We start from the raw sequence: 16,011 nt of genomic DNA, 5'->3' as shown, positions 1-16,011 counted from the left end.
ACTGAACAGAACACGTAGAACACACATTTAATAAAAATATAATAAATAGAATTCATGATCAAGTATAAATTGTTGAATACACATTTCTTAAATTTATTTATTTTAATTATATATTATAATAATATAGTTAACTTTCCAAAACATAAATAAGATTATTATTTGTCTATTAAAATATATTCGTATATACATATATTCAGTTATTCCAGTAAAGAATATTATTTTTCTAAATATATAATTTATTATTGAAAAAAATAACCAGAGAATGCTGTATAATGGATTTTGAATGTAACCCGTTATATGCATTTCAGAGGGTATTTTATAATTCATTAAATATTTATATTACCATAATACTATCTTTTGTTTGCTATTAATAACTATAATAATATAAGTTGAATACATTTTACCAAAAACATTGCAGACGTATATTACGTTATTAATTTTTATTATATTATGTTATTTATATAATATCAACCGACGTAAAGTGTTATGAATAGGTTCGCAGTATTTATATCTTAAAATTATCAGTTCAAATGTGTCGATCATTTAATTGTGACGTAAAGAAAATGATTAAATAATATATAATATACGCAATGGCAAAAAGTTTTTTAGTTCTTACGATCAATATTTTTCAAATTACAATAAAATAAAAAAAATAACTAAAATCGTAATTTATCGTTTAATTATCACATTCTACAAATGGTCTCAAAAAGTTTGTTTAAAAGTTGAAAATTATATTACTTAATCAAATAATCAGTTAAATGTTTAATTTTTACGATTATAAATTATCATTAAAGAACCTTTGAATAAAAGCTAAAATTACAAAAAAAAATGTGTAGCATAGATCTATGTAGCTATTACGCACGTTAGACAAGGTTACATGATTTAGTATGTTTTTCGTGTCAATCATTTTTAACGGGATTAATGGATTATTTATAAAATCTGATTGAAATTTGCAAGAAATAAATTATTTTGACATAGTATACTTTTATGATGACACATGATATATAAAATAAACGACTTGCCAGTTAAAAAAAATACCTATATACACGGGTATAAGTATACAAGATAACAAAACAAAAAAGGCAAGTTCTCCAAAATTCAAAATATATTATTAGTTGTTGTTAATCTATATAATATGATTTGGTCTGCCGTTTAATAAATATGTTTATATTATAAGACATTATGTTATGTCTTTTATATATAATATATATATAATTAGATAATATTATAGTGTAGAGATGATTTAAAAGTATGGACAATTTGACATAAACAATTTTAAATTGATTTCTATATTTTCGCAGTATTGTACATCTCGTGGCACAATTTTTTATTGTTACATCTGTTGCCGTTTTACTAATTCATAGTAACATCCCTTTAATTTTTGTAATTCTTCGTGGGAACCAAGTTCGGTGATTTGCCCTCGCCAAACTACAGCAATGTCATCTGCCGATTGAATTGTTGACAAACGATGAGCGATTGTAATACATGTCCTACCTTTCCTAGCTTCATCTATAGCTTCTTGAACAATCTAAAAATTAAACACCATAATTTCTACGTTTAGACACTGTTTTAAATAATTGTAACTATTTTTAAATTATGTACTAAACGTTCAAATATAATTGAATTTAAGAATATAGAATATTTCATTAATATAATATTATACATAATACATATTATTATTATAATTGATGAAATTGATAATAAATATTTATTTTAATAACTAATTTAACAATACAAATACGTAATTTCAATATTTAGGGTTTTTATTTTATTTGTGCATATACAAATATCAACATAATATCGTTGTCTGCTGTATATTTGAACTTCAATTTAAAAAAAAAATATATTACTGAATACTAGTGAGGAACTCAATACGAAAAATGTAACATATTGTGTCACCCTAGTTTGAAGGTGAAACACATAAAACGAAGGGGCGGTGTATAACTTTACACATTTAGTTGTATTATAATTTATAATTAATGAAATATTTTTCGTATAAAATATCTTACTTTTTCACTTTCTGTGTCCAATGCTGAAGTCGCTTCATCTAACAAAAGTATTTTAGGATTTCTTACCAATGCTCTAGCTATAGCAATTCTTTGTTTTTGACCACCAGACAGCTGTGTACCTCTCTCACCAGTTATTGTGTCATAACCCTACAAATTTCATATTTAATTATATACATACTATAATTATAAAAACATTAAATTCAACAAACGTATTTTATATTATCATACTTGTGGTAAACTCATTATAAAATTGTGCGCATTTGCTTTTTTCGCAGCTTCAACTATTGCATCAAATGATACGTCATTACAAGATACACCATAACTGATATTTTCTCTGATGGTACAGTCAAACAACACGGGTTCCTGAGTAACTAGACCAATGTTTTTTCGCAAATGTTTGATGTTTATTGAACGGATGTCTTTGCCATCTACTTCCTATACGTTATAATTAATAAAAGTTGTCATTACTGTTAAACAGTTGTATTATTTATAACACGATGGATAACAATAAGACTCACGATCACACCGAAAGAAGGGTTATAAAATCTCTCAAGAAGTGAAATAACTGTACTTTTTCCACAACCTGATTCACCGACTAATGCTAATGTTTTTCCTGGTTCTACCGTGAAATCCATGTGGTTAAGGACTTTCTTTGTTTTTCTAGACGGATATGAAAAACTAACGCCTTTAAATGATATTTTACCTATTATTTCCTAAAAAACGATTATACATAAATAAGCATACCATAATATTTATATATATGTAGGTAGTTGTATTAAAAAAAAAAAATAATAATACAAAATTGTTTAAGTACCGGGTTTTCCCCATCGTCCGATTGACTATCGATTTCCGTTGGTTTTTCAATTAGTTGAAATATAAGGGAAGCAGAATGTTTCGCTTTAGCATAATCTTGTAGGAACGCCATTGTATGGCCGACGGAATGGGCGGAAAATGATAGTGCGAAAAAAACCCTTTAGAGAGTATTTATATTAATTTATTGTTTGTAATCCATCAAAATTTAGTTTTACCAAACATACCTATATACAGCGGAAGGTGTCATTTCTCCTTGAAGTACTAAATATGATCCATACTTGAAGGCGACTGAATATAGTACATATGTAATCGATTGTGACAGAGCAAATAAAGCGGCATATATGTATGCTTGTTTTTTTGCTTCTCTAATAAATAATTTAATTAAATTTATAGTGTACAATAATCACAAAGGCTGTGGTTTAATTTTACTTGTTTGGGATTTTTAAGCTTTTATGATAGAGCTCAACAAACTTTTCCTCTGTTCCTAACGATTGCACCGTACGCACGTTCTGTACACTTTCGGTTGCAATCTAAAAATTAAAATTTTTTTATCTCAGTTATAAAATATACGTGCATTGTTATAATATAAACGTATATTATTTATTACTCTTCCCGCTTCATCCATAAATTTCGCGTCTCTTCGTTGGTTTTTTCTGAGACCCATTTGTTGTTGGTATCCAGCGCATATTATCAATGGGACAGCGAGGCCAAGCACTATAGCTAGTTTCCATCCATAAATAATCGCTATGCAAACAGCTATGATGAGCGTTACAGCCGATGACATCACTTGACCGGCACGCATTCCACCAGCCTAAATAAACAACAACAACAAAAATTAGTAATTATAATTCATATTAAATTGAAACTTAGATTTAAGTAATATCAGCAGACCGCTTTCACTATTGGAGCATCTCTTGCTAATTTCGTGGTTAAACACCCTGGATTCGAGTCTTTATTGTCGAACCACCCAACAGATTGCCTGAGTATATTGGTGAATGCCATAGCTCGGAGACGCATCATTAGTTTCTCCGAAGCGAATGTTAGTAGCCACGTCTATAAATACGACTTTCAATTTATCATTTACATAGACTAAACGTCTAAACCATTTGGATTATAATAATTTGGAATACATACTTGACATACTATGGTCAAACCAGCCATTATTCCAAGTACGACAAACATTAAAGACCAAAATCGTGATTCTCTTTCCAACTCTTCGCCTTTCAGTGTTAAAGACTAATATCAAATTACATTTAAGTTAAAACCCTATCGTAAATAATTTGTAATAATAATTTTTAATTTTAGTTATTTTCTCACCTCAAATACTTGTCCATAAAAATATGCATAAATAGGAACTAAACCACCGTTGATGATACAACCGATACAACCAAATAATAAAAACGCCCATTCCGGTGAGTTAAATTTAATTAATTTCCACATACAATACTTGGAATTTTTTTCCTATAACAAAAAAATACATCATTATACATTTATATTATTAATGTATTTCGTTAACACACCCGCATGAATATGGTTCAGTAAATAAATCTCGACATCACAAAAAGCAAATAATAATGAACTGTATCTATAATATTACCACACAATTATTATGAAATTGTATGATGCTCATTTTTCTAATTTTGTTAAGTTTCTGCAGCTCCTCGGGAATATCAGTCTTTAAACAATTTAAAATGATATTTTTTGATTATTGTTATTAATGATTGAAATGAGTATATTATTGATATGAAATATGTATTATGAAATTAGTAAATAAGCATTAGTTTAAACTATAACCTTCTTACAATTTCTTTTAAATTGTCATCTACACATGTTGAAGAATCTTCAACTATTTCTTCACAATTTTCATAATCATCAGTTTTATCTTCCTCTCTTTAAATTGTGTTTAAATTTAACAATTAGTTGTTATACTTTATATGCTTTGTATATAATATTATTTACTCACCCCAAAGCTGTTTCTTCTTTTTCCTCGTTACATGTATTGGTTTGAGTCACCACTAATTTATAGTACAAACCTTTTTTGTTCATTAATTCAGTATGTGTTCCAGATTCATAAATTTTACCGTTCTAATTAAAAATAAATAAATAAAAATACTGTTTATACTTGTTTTAATTGATTAAATAGGTACCTTCATTGCATGTATGACATCCGCATTCCTTATTGTTGAGAGTCTATGAGCTACAATAATAGTTGTTCTACCTTTCATTACTCGATCCAATGCATCTTGAACAATTCCTTCACTCTGAGAGTCTAACGCTGACGTTGCTTCATCCAACAAAAGTATTTTTGGATCCCTAACTAATGCCCTTGCTATTGAGATCCGTTGCTTTTGTCCACCAGATAGTTGACAACCTCTGTCGCCAACATACGTGTTATAGCCCTAAATAATATGTATTTTATGAATGGCATAATGTTTATGGTTTAAAGACTCGTTACGTTTGGCAAATCTTTTATAAAATTGTGAGCATTAGCTTGAATAGCTGCTTCAATAAGTTCATCATTTGTTATATCTTCTCGGCCATATCGTATATTATCAGCTATTGACACTCCAAAAAGAATAGGTTCTTGAGATACAACCCCGATTTGATCTCGTAGCCAATGAACATTAAGGTCGGTTAGTTTAATAGAATCTAAATAAATCTGGAAATAATGTAATAGCAATATGAAATAAAAGTAAATCAAAGTGATGGACAAAACGATTTACTTGTCCAGCTTCTGGGTCATAGAATCGTAAAAGTAAACCTACAATAGTACTTTTACCAGCACCACTTGAACCTACTAATGCAACTGTTTGACCAGGTTTGGTTGTAAAATTTAAATTATTTAGTACCTGAAATAAAATAATAAAATAATTGTTGAATATCATTTTATTCATTTACACGTATTGACTCACTTTGACTGCTGGTCTCGATGGATATCTGAAATCTACGTTTCGAACTTCAATTTTGCCGATAACCTTTCTCGGTTTTAATCCGTTTTTTGAATAAGAATCAATTTTTGGAACTCTATCAATAATACCGTACAAATTTCTTGCCACCCCGATGGCTGTACTAACTGAATTTAAATACGGTAGAGAGCTACCAATAGAAAATGACCCCGCCATCACGCTAAAGAAAACCTATTTAGCATTATATTATACCGTTATAAGCTAATAATAAAATTTCTTAAAATAGTTAACAATAATTACGGTAAAAACTGTGCCAGGTGTAGCTTCACCGATTGAAATCAAATAAGATCCGTAGTAAAACGCAATCCCATAACCTATGTACATCAACATGAATACGATACCAAGTCCTATAGAGAAAACCCTATACCTTTTAGTCGCAATGTTACGTCCTTTTTTTAACGCTGCAACATACCTATAGATAAACATAAAAGTAATATTTAATTATATTAATTTATTGTATAACTCTTCCAATAGCAAATTTCGAGTAGCCTGATTTATTTTTGTAATTACTTCCAGGCTTACAACAACAATAAATATTATATGAATTATTTATGGCTTGATAAAATATAAAATATATTTTAACTAATTTATTTGGGAATTGAACTAAAATTTGGATAACATAAATAGCTTAATAGAATGGTAGCTTTAATCATATCAAAAATTAACAAAAGGTGTCATAAAAAATATATATCTATTTCTATTAAACGTTAATAATTTATGTTGTTCTCAATTTTAAAATAAATATATACGGTGTACCTACCTAAATGTCTAATCTAAAGAGAGTCTACGTGTTTTTTTGCACCAAAAATAACCAAAAAAGTTTTCGTAATAAGTTGATTCATAAAACTAGCCGTATGCCTATTTATAATGCAAATCTATAAGTGTCCTTTAATCTTCTTTGTAAAAAATAGTGAATATATTTTAAGCATTAACATTCAATTATTATTCAATAATTAAAACTATAGATTTCAGTTTTGTGAGAATTTACTATTTTACTCGTAATATCACAATATCACCGTATTATTTAAGCCAGTGTTACATCAACTCGAATAGAATATTAAATACAATATATGTATAATACATATAACGTTTACACACCGTGAGATTCCTTGTTTTTCTAATCCGAACGCAGCTACTGTTCTAATGGAAGTAAACACTTCTTCGGCAATCGATCCGGCCTCTGCGTATTTTATTTGTTCTCTATGACAAGCTTTGGATGCATTCTGTAAATAATTAATTTCCACCGATACGTAAAATCTACATATTGTATTCGTACTATAAGGCGCGTGATTTCACTGTGAATATACAAATAATCTCACCAGACTCAGATAACTCATGATTCCTATAATTATAGGTCCAACGAGAAGCACGATCCCTGTTAGTTTAGGACTTATGTAGAAACCAACTAGCAGACCAGAAATAAATGTAGATACGTACTGCGTGAGCATGCTAAACTTGCTACTTATACCTTCCCGAATTCGTTCTAAATCACTGTTTAAGTATACATTTAAAAATTAAACTAATTTATATTAGTATCAAGTACATTCTATATAAAGTAAATATGAGATAGAAACTGCCAATAACAAATGTGCATCATACTCGAATAGTCTTGTTGTAAGATCACTGTTCTGATTAGTATCGAACCAAGTTATGTCTTGTCTTATAATCTGCGAGAAAAACACATTGCGAAGTCTGTAAACTTGTCTTTCACATGCCATCTCCCAGCACCAAGTCTATAACATGTACACATAAAATATTCTATGTTAATCAGTTGTACAAATACGGTCTTTCATTTTATAACACCTGTATGTATGCAGATAACAATACGGCAATACCAATGTATAAATAGTAAAGCGCAAATTGCGTCATGTAACTATCAAACTCTTCGGGAGTGAGTGGTGGAATAGAATCAAACTGTGTAGTTGTCCTTCGAAAAAAAATGTAGTGTAGAAGCTAAATAAAATATACAAACAGAAAACAATTTATCATAAATATGATATACCTACTCGTTTGAAACAGCCGAGCGGAGGACGCTATAATCCGGTGTTGTTGCTGTAATGGGATTTAGCTGTAAAAAAAAAAATAATAAAATTACTGCTATTTTAATTTTAAACTCATCTCTATATGTATATTCTGTAATCCCCAATAGCCATTGCTACTCCGGATGTATATTTTAATAATAAAATAATAAGCCCAAGAAAACTGTAACTTAAAAATTTTAATTTGCTTGGAAGTGTTGAAATTTAAATTAATTTGGTCAATGGCATAAATCAAGATGCTATAATTAGTCTTTACTTGAATGATTGAAATTTTGGCTTTTCCAGTCAATTTTTTTGTCAATAATAATTAATTAATTTCAATATTTTGGTTATAAGTACTTAAGATATAGATTATATATTGATATTACCGCATTAGTTTGTCTGATAAATGTATTTGTCATATCACCGAAAATCATTGCCAAAATGGGTAAGCTAGCGCCTGTAGCCAAAGACATTATGATACCCAATATCATCAATATCATATCCCAAATATCTGCGTATCGGAACTGCAATATTAGAACATAAATGTATAATCATACTTTAATATGAGCTTAACTAATTATTAATTAACTATTATTCGATAAAGCAATAGTAGGGCTTAAAAGTTATATGAGTTGCATATCTTTATAATAAAACATTATATATAATATATTATTATGTAGATAACTAATATTCAATAAGCTGAAATTATTATTTTTTTTTAATATTTAATATCGTACCTAATGATTTTTTTTTATACAAAGTAATCCGTTTGTTGAATAACACTCGTTATTTCAAATATATTAATGTAAAAAAAAAAAATGTTTACTTAATATCCAGTCAAAATAAACTAACATTTTTTTTAATTTATATTTTTTATTGTAATTTCTTAAGTTTGTTACTTTTTTGAACGACAATATACATTTTTAATTTCAAAAGAAGCAGAATATTTTTTTGAATATTTTGATACATAAAACCGCGATTCGGACGAGCATTTTATGAGATATAAGGATTTAAAGTTTAGGTGGTTTTTTAAATTTGTCAAATATATCTTATATATGTCTTGAATATTACATAATTTTACTTTTGAAGTTAATCAAAATTTAAAAAAAAACTCTTACACATCTAAAATAAAATGACCACGCCGTATATATTAATATAAAATGCCTATATCAAAGATGTATGCATAATATGTGTTATTAGTGTTATTACATAACAATAAATTCAACATCGTTTTGGGTTAAATGTTTAAAACTTAGTAATAGGCCTAGTAGAGTTATCCTATCAAGATAGTAACCCTTTCATCTGACTGTTTTTAGTAAAATTCCCGGTTTTATAATTAATTAGTATGAAAAAAACACTTGCACATGAAAATAAATGCACTTTCTTATTCCTTTTTTTAGTGCTAAAAACGTATATTTATCAACCTGACTGACATCGATTCGGTATAAATGTATAATAATACTATAATATACAATAGAATCTCGATAAGTCGAAAACCTCAAAGTCAAAATGAATGCCATTCTCCTGTGAAAACCTCGATTACTCGAAAGAAAAACTATAGATACCTAATTCGAATATTCTGAGTCCCGAATATAAGCAGATAATGACAGATATTTTTTATAATCATTTGTCTAATCAGATTGTGCGTTCCTATAATTTAACCTGATCGTGTTTATTATGTTCATTATTGTATTAGGTATTCGGTATATTTTCACTACATTCGGCACTGTCAGTTGCGATCGATTAGTACATGTGTACGGTGGTATCGGCTATCGGCTATCGAATGTAAAATGTATTAATTATTTAATTGTGTATAATGTATTATAATAATTCTTTAGTAATAATTTTAAAATAATAACAATAACAATACACACTGTAATTATATTTAACTTTATAATAATTAAAAACTATGAAAAAATTTAATTTCTCTTAAAGTTCGACTTATTGAGATTTATTGTACATAGTTTATATGTTATTGATGCATGTCATGGAAAGTAAGGAAAAGTATTGGCAGCTTAGTATTAATTTACAAGTTTATTATATGAAAATGTAATAAATTATATTCAATTGCTGTATGACATAAGTACTTATATTGTCTGAGACGATATAATAACCTTTATTTATTGATATATCACGTTCTTAATTTACTTATAAGTTATAAAATAGATTTATTTTCATAAAACATAATCATAATGTTATTTTTAAATTCGTTAAGACTGCGTTATAGGTTTTAGGTATTATAAGCTACAATAGCACAGCAGATAATTATAGAGTTATTGGCACTTATTGCATGACTGCATCAAAGCATTTTATCATTTCCCTCTCTTCAACATCATGACTTTAATGATACTTATACAGTTATATATACCTACTCAATATTATAAACTTTACTTAGTATTTTTACTTTAAAGTTAATATTCGAGTTCGTACGTTTACCCAAATTCACATTCTAACATTAATGGCAATAACGGCATAGCTACAACCAAATAATATGTATTATAATTTATATAATACATTTCCCAAAACATGCTGGGATTCAATATATCCTACGCTCAAAATATTCCTTGATTTAAATATCCCAATTCAAAACACCCACGTAGAATGTATCCTATCCTATATTTAAAATAATCTTTAATTATTCTTTTTTTCTTATAATAACAATAATTTGTATAAAATATAATATACAAATATAAAAACGAACTTAACATGACTATAAAATTAATTAACAAGTTATTGTAAACTATGGAATAAACTGTAATCCGTTAAATCTTAAATAAATAGTAATTCATTATGTGTCTTAATTAAAATTAACTGAACTATATCATTTTAACTCGATAATACATCCTTCAGCTTTATAAATTAGTATAATAGTATACAATAATTATATAATCATTTTTTTCAATGACAAATAATAGTAAGTTTGATATCTTTCTAGTAGAGTTACGAATTATTTATACATTATATGTTTTATGTAGCAAATAAATTTATTTATTTGAATACTCGTACTATATATCTATTTTCTTTTACAATTTGTATTCAATAATTTAAGACTTTATTCAACAACTTCTTTGTATAAATGTATGATGAAATAATGAAAATAATATTTAAATAATAAGTTTCTAACATATTATTGTGTATTCGTGTTTAACTGTTATATTTAAACATAGAAATGCAATTAATTTATTAGTTCATATTATAATACTTATAATACAAGATTTGATGGTAAACATATTATTGATATTATTACTAGTTTTAGTCGATCTGATCCTTAAATTTTGTATTTTTTGTTTGAACATAAAATAAATACCGACGATTTAATTTATATCTAACAAGTTAACAAAAATTTACCTTTACTAAAATAACTAACTTATGAACTATAATTTTTATTTTTATTTTTTTATCTCTTTAAAATACTTCTCACTATTATATTATTCATCCTTTTCCTATATTAAATATACATTTTTACAATTACTATAATTATTTTAACCCTTAACTACAGCATAACATAAAACTTTGGATATAATCCAATAAACATTTAAATCGAATTGTATTGTATTTTATTAATTATGTACTGTTAATTGAAATAAATAAATCTTAACTCTTTTATATTAAATTCGCATTATAATAGTTTATCATATAGTATAATTTGGATATGGTTAAAAGGATTGGAAAACATGTGTTATATTATTAAATGTGAATATCACTTTGATATTACAATATTACCTTAATATTAAATTCAAATTTTTTAAATTTTTAATCAAAATTTAGTATATAATAAATTATTTGTGAAAACTAAAGGTTTGGACTAAATCTTTTTACTCAAAAAGAAATATCTGTAGCTGCAATTAGATTTCCCAGGATCAATTACAAAATATTCATTTTCCAATCATCTAGAACTGGTATTTGTACCAAATTTAAATTTCCAATTTAGGGGCATATTTATTTAGCTACTTCCCCGAAGTAAATCTATGCGACTTAATACGAGTATAATAGTATAATCTATATATCAAACTCTATATACATTGTAACACTTATAACTATAAGTATAAATAATAAAAAGTCGACAATCTGAAACTTACAATGCGCAATAGGCCAAACTTGACTTCGGATACGGATTTGCATTCTGGTTTGACGGTGGATCTGAAAAAATACATTACAATATTAATAATAATGTTATGTATAGGTTAAACAGAAGTAATACATATAACAATATGATGTATAGAATATTTATCGGGTTAACTCTCTGTAATACAATGTACTCTTACCTATTATTCAGATTTAGCGTGGAGTTTGATAATCCCGAGTGGATCGATGCGCTTATGATTGATGGCAACTCAATATCTTCACTGAATTCGTGTTTCTGTAACATATCACGCACATAGCATATTATATACACTTCATTAATATACTCACATTTTATAATCGATCGTTTGTTTGTTATGAACATTGTGTATACACTCCGCACAAAATATGGTCGAACCTATTCCTTGTTAATTTTTCACTTAACTTTATTTCATTTTTACAGCCTATTTACCCTAGTCAAAATGTTTTTAAGTCACATATTTTATGTTTAGAACATCTTTTTCGCATTTTTGTAAAGATTAAATTATCACAGGATAGCAAAAAAATAACATACCTATTCATATAAATGTCTATAAGTGTTAACAGTTATTATATGTAACTAATTTTAAAATTAAAAATATTTTTTTTTTCGAGTAGGTTATTTATTATAAATACCGAATATTTTGATCATTATTACTCGCGTGCCCAAATGTGGCTGTTATCAATGTTTTAAGTACTTTAAAGTAATTACTTATATAAATAAAAGTAAGTGAATTGTTAAAACGTTAAATCATAATAAGCACAAATAATGATTACTGAATACTGATTACTGATTAGATAAAAATAACTACTAATACCCGCTCCTATCTACTCCATACTGGTATACTCCGTATGTTTGTCTCGGTATTATTCATATAAAAACATAGGCGATAGGCTTGTTGTTTGAAATGCGGCAAAATTAATGGTAATATTAAAATAATTAAATTATTTAGATTTAAAAAAAATGTAGGTATTAAAATTTAGGTGTATTGAATGGAACAAATACGACGGCGGCGTCTGATGGACACTGTTAGTATATTAGTAGGTATGTGTATAGTGTACACAAATATTGCATTGTATTTGTAAATTGAAATATTATAAATTATTATCACGGATATCAGGTAGCCCTCTTGAATATAAAGGTGGAAAATTAAAATATTAAATGATATATTTCAATGAATTTATTTTTAAAATTTAATTATAAAAAATATATATATATATGATATATTACCTAATATATATTTATACACAAATAACTACTACAAATATATAATCGGACAAAAAATACAAATAAAAGGTGGTGTGATTTTATGAAATTGTATAATATAACCTAAAAAATATTTTTTTATAAATAATATAACTACTAAAAATAAAATGTAATACTTATATTATTGTTAATTATTACAAATTCTTTGATGCATATAATAACCTTGCTTCGATATATATATAATGAAAATAATAACTTTTTTTTTTATTTTAATGATTTTTAATTGCAGTTTTTTAAGGTATACCTGTATAAATGTCCTACACATAGCATTGCAGTGCAATTATTACTTTTTATTATCGATCTTTATTTATTCTTCTATTCACGAATCTTCAATTTAATCTACAGTACTTGCTTCTAATCAAATTTATGTATATGTTTAATGTCCATTATTAAATTGTGTTTTAAATAACTCGATCTGAGTTTTCATACTAACGATAATTTAATTTATGAACGCTCAAGTTGTTTTCTGAATACGACATTAATCAATTAGTGATCGCTAGACATTCGTGAATTTGCATATATTTTTCTAGGTGATCTTATTACACGGTAAATAAGTAAAAAATACGACTTACAATGTTATCAATGAAATAACCAGAATTCTTAATATATGATTTGCATATTTTGAAATTTTTAATTTAAGAGCATATTTTTAAGATTGTAAGGGCATACTTGGATAAATAGTTTTTATACCATTTAATATCCAATATTATTAATATTTAAACGTTGATTGTTTTCAAAGCATTAATGTGGCTTTATAATAAACTATTTTATATATTAAAAAAAAAAGATTTAAGAAATATTGATTAAATCGTCAAAACTTTGGAGATTTAATTAAAAATGTTATGATAATTTTAGTACCTTGAAGTTTAAATGCTCACAATAAAAGTTTTGATTATGTACTTTTGATAGATTTTAATTGTGGTAAAAACTACTTATGAGGAACCTTGTAAAAGAACTTTTAATAGTTTTTACTTACAAAAAAAAATATTATGTATTTATCACACATAAACTGAAATTTGTTTTTAAAAGGTAGACAATTTCAAATGCGTCTATAAATAGTGCAAAAAAGATTAAAATATTGTGAAAATTGTACATTGTGTAGAAAATATTTAAAATAAAAAAAGATTAGTAAAATTCAAGTCTCTATAGTTATTCGTTTTAAAATTACAACATTAAACAAAATCGAGTCAATTTTGTCAAAAAAACTTTTGTGTAAATATTTCCGCTTTCCCGAATATTTTTAAAAGTTCTTTTAACCCCTCCTCCTTTCTTCACCATAGTATAGACAAGATCCAATTTGTTACCAGACTTTATATTAAAAAATATTAATACTGTTAATACAATCACGTATTATATCATTCTCTTGGTAATAAGTGATTAGCGAAAGTAAATACACCATTTTAATTGATAATTAAATTTACTATATTTAATTGTCTTATCAAGTATTATTATTTATTACATAAATAGGTAATATTGACAAATACTTAAAATATGACTAAGTGTCAAACTGTCAACATAGAATCGTATTGGAAAAATAATATATTTTAACATTGACTTAACATAATGTATTGATTTATACTAATTTCTTTCAGTTTTATTTAATCAAAGTATGATCGGTTGCTTTAGTTTATCTAGTGAAGTGTTTTTAAATCTACAAATTCTTTTATTTAACCGGATATGACTGCATCACTGCATAGTACCTATACTTATTTTGTTTCTTGAGAAAAATTTGCTCTTAAAAACAAATAAAATGCAGAAAATACTATATATCATTTAAATATTTTAGAGAGAAACACATGTGCCAATGTTTGAAAAGTATTTTATGCATTAATATTTAATAGTGTAAACATCAATTGTCGTTGAGTAGTAATAAATATATAATTAATTTAATTATATAATGGTGAAAATGTATATCATTGGTTTCGTTTTAAAAGTTCTTAATATTCTTTTAGATAACATTATTTAAAATTAATCTTCTTTAATACTAAATTAAAAAAACCGCCATAAACTTTATTTATTGTTAATTTGAATTAGAAAAAATTAGAAAAAATTTTTTGGTATTTAAATGAAAGGTAATTTATTCATAACTTATAGCCTTTATAATCTATTAAAACAAATTATTTATTATTTAATATATAAATATTTATTTAAAATGATTACTTCTGATCATACCTGATGTATTTTATTGTTGTTAAATTTACTTTTGAAGGCATCTTGATCCACTGTGTAGGTTTCTGACGGCATGATTCGTTAGCATATAAATAAATGTACAGGGTACAGTAACTGATGAAAATCTTACGTCTATTCAAGAATCTACTTGTTAAATAATTAATGACATGAATACAAAACACAACGAACACCTGACGATAAAAACCATTTTTGTCTTAAATAACATTAGTGGTTAGTGTGTGCGATGCGTGTGTATGCTCATGTGCCATTTATTTAAGTTAATGATTTAAAATACTTGTCTTGATAAATCGTAGAAAACCGCTGAAAATATAATATAAAAATAGTGAATATCTAATCTATTTGGTTGTTTGGGAGAGGGAAATAGAGAATATTGTCAAGTACTTTAATAAAAAAAAAATACTCTTGAGGGCATAGATCAATGAAAACGTATAATATGATAATTATTATACATAATATGATGGTGTATTTTTTGTACATTGTGCAATCATTTATTTAAATCCAGTGGCGTAATTTCAGTTTTTAACAGAGGGGAGAAAAGTTTGACCAGTCCATATATAGATAACTGAAAAAAAATCGTTCGATTTACTCGCTATCTAATTTCAACTTAATCTTTTTTTCCTTATTAATAATTTCCATCTTACATA

The 16,011-nt window shown here is 26.3% G+C and overlaps 1 protein-coding gene across 2 annotated transcripts; it reads right to left on the bottom strand.

Moving 5' to 3' along the window:
- Nucleotides 1-657: 657 nt before the first annotated feature.
- LOC132930850 (phosphatidylcholine translocator ABCB4-like) lies at nt 658-15,651 on the bottom strand. Of its 2 annotated transcripts, XM_060996933.1 has the most exons (28): nt 15,350-15,651; nt 12,075-12,169; nt 11,889-11,949; nt 8,196-8,333; nt 7,795-7,856; nt 7,592-7,715; nt 7,388-7,521; nt 7,108-7,279; nt 6,887-7,011; nt 6,029-6,200; nt 5,735-5,959; nt 5,546-5,671; nt 5,278-5,481; nt 4,970-5,221; nt 4,786-4,907; nt 4,625-4,712; nt 4,420-4,497; nt 4,140-4,283; nt 3,957-4,058; nt 3,714-3,875; nt 3,430-3,633; nt 3,252-3,352; nt 3,047-3,187; nt 2,824-2,980; nt 2,528-2,722; nt 2,238-2,444; nt 2,010-2,156; nt 658-1,528 (listed from the first exon to the last, which is right to left on the bottom strand). In XM_060996933.1, exons 1-28 carry the CDS (start codon nt 15,419-15,421, stop codon nt 1,334-1,336), a joined length of 4,005 nt encoding a protein of 1,334 aa, XP_060852916.1. In that variant the 5' UTR covers nt 15,422-15,651; the 3' UTR covers nt 658-1,333. The 2 variants fall into 2 exon arrangements, with proteins under 2 accessions (XP_060852916.1, XP_060852924.1); XM_060996941.1 differs by lacking the exon at nt 4,420-4,497.
- Between the last annotated feature and the right edge of the window lie 360 nt (nt 15,652-16,011).

Source organism: Rhopalosiphum padi, chromosome 1 (assembly GCF_020882245.1).
Source record: "Rhopalosiphum padi isolate XX-2018 chromosome 1, ASM2088224v1, whole genome shotgun sequence".
Taxonomy (NCBI): domain Eukaryota; kingdom Metazoa; phylum Arthropoda; class Insecta; order Hemiptera; family Aphididae; genus Rhopalosiphum; species Rhopalosiphum padi.
The sequence above is the reverse complement of the archived record's forward strand: the minus strand, read 5'-3'. Positions and strand labels throughout refer to the sequence as shown.

What these genes read in the sequence shown, in the direction of transcription:
- LOC132930850 (XM_060996933.1), bottom strand. Translation starts at nt 15,421, where the DNA reads ATGCCGTCAGAAACCTACACAGTGGATCAAGATGCCTTCAAAAGTAAA. An exon ending in AAAGAAGAAACAGCTTTGGG is followed by an intron (nt 4,713 to 4,785) that starts GTGAGTAAATAA and finishes CACAATTTAAAG; the next exon opens with AGAGGAAGATAAAACTGATG. An exon ending in ATGCTCCAATAGTGAAAGCG is followed by an intron (nt 3,634 to 3,713) that starts GTCTGCTGATAT and finishes TTGTTTATTTAG; the next exon opens with GCTGGTGGAATGCGTGCCGG.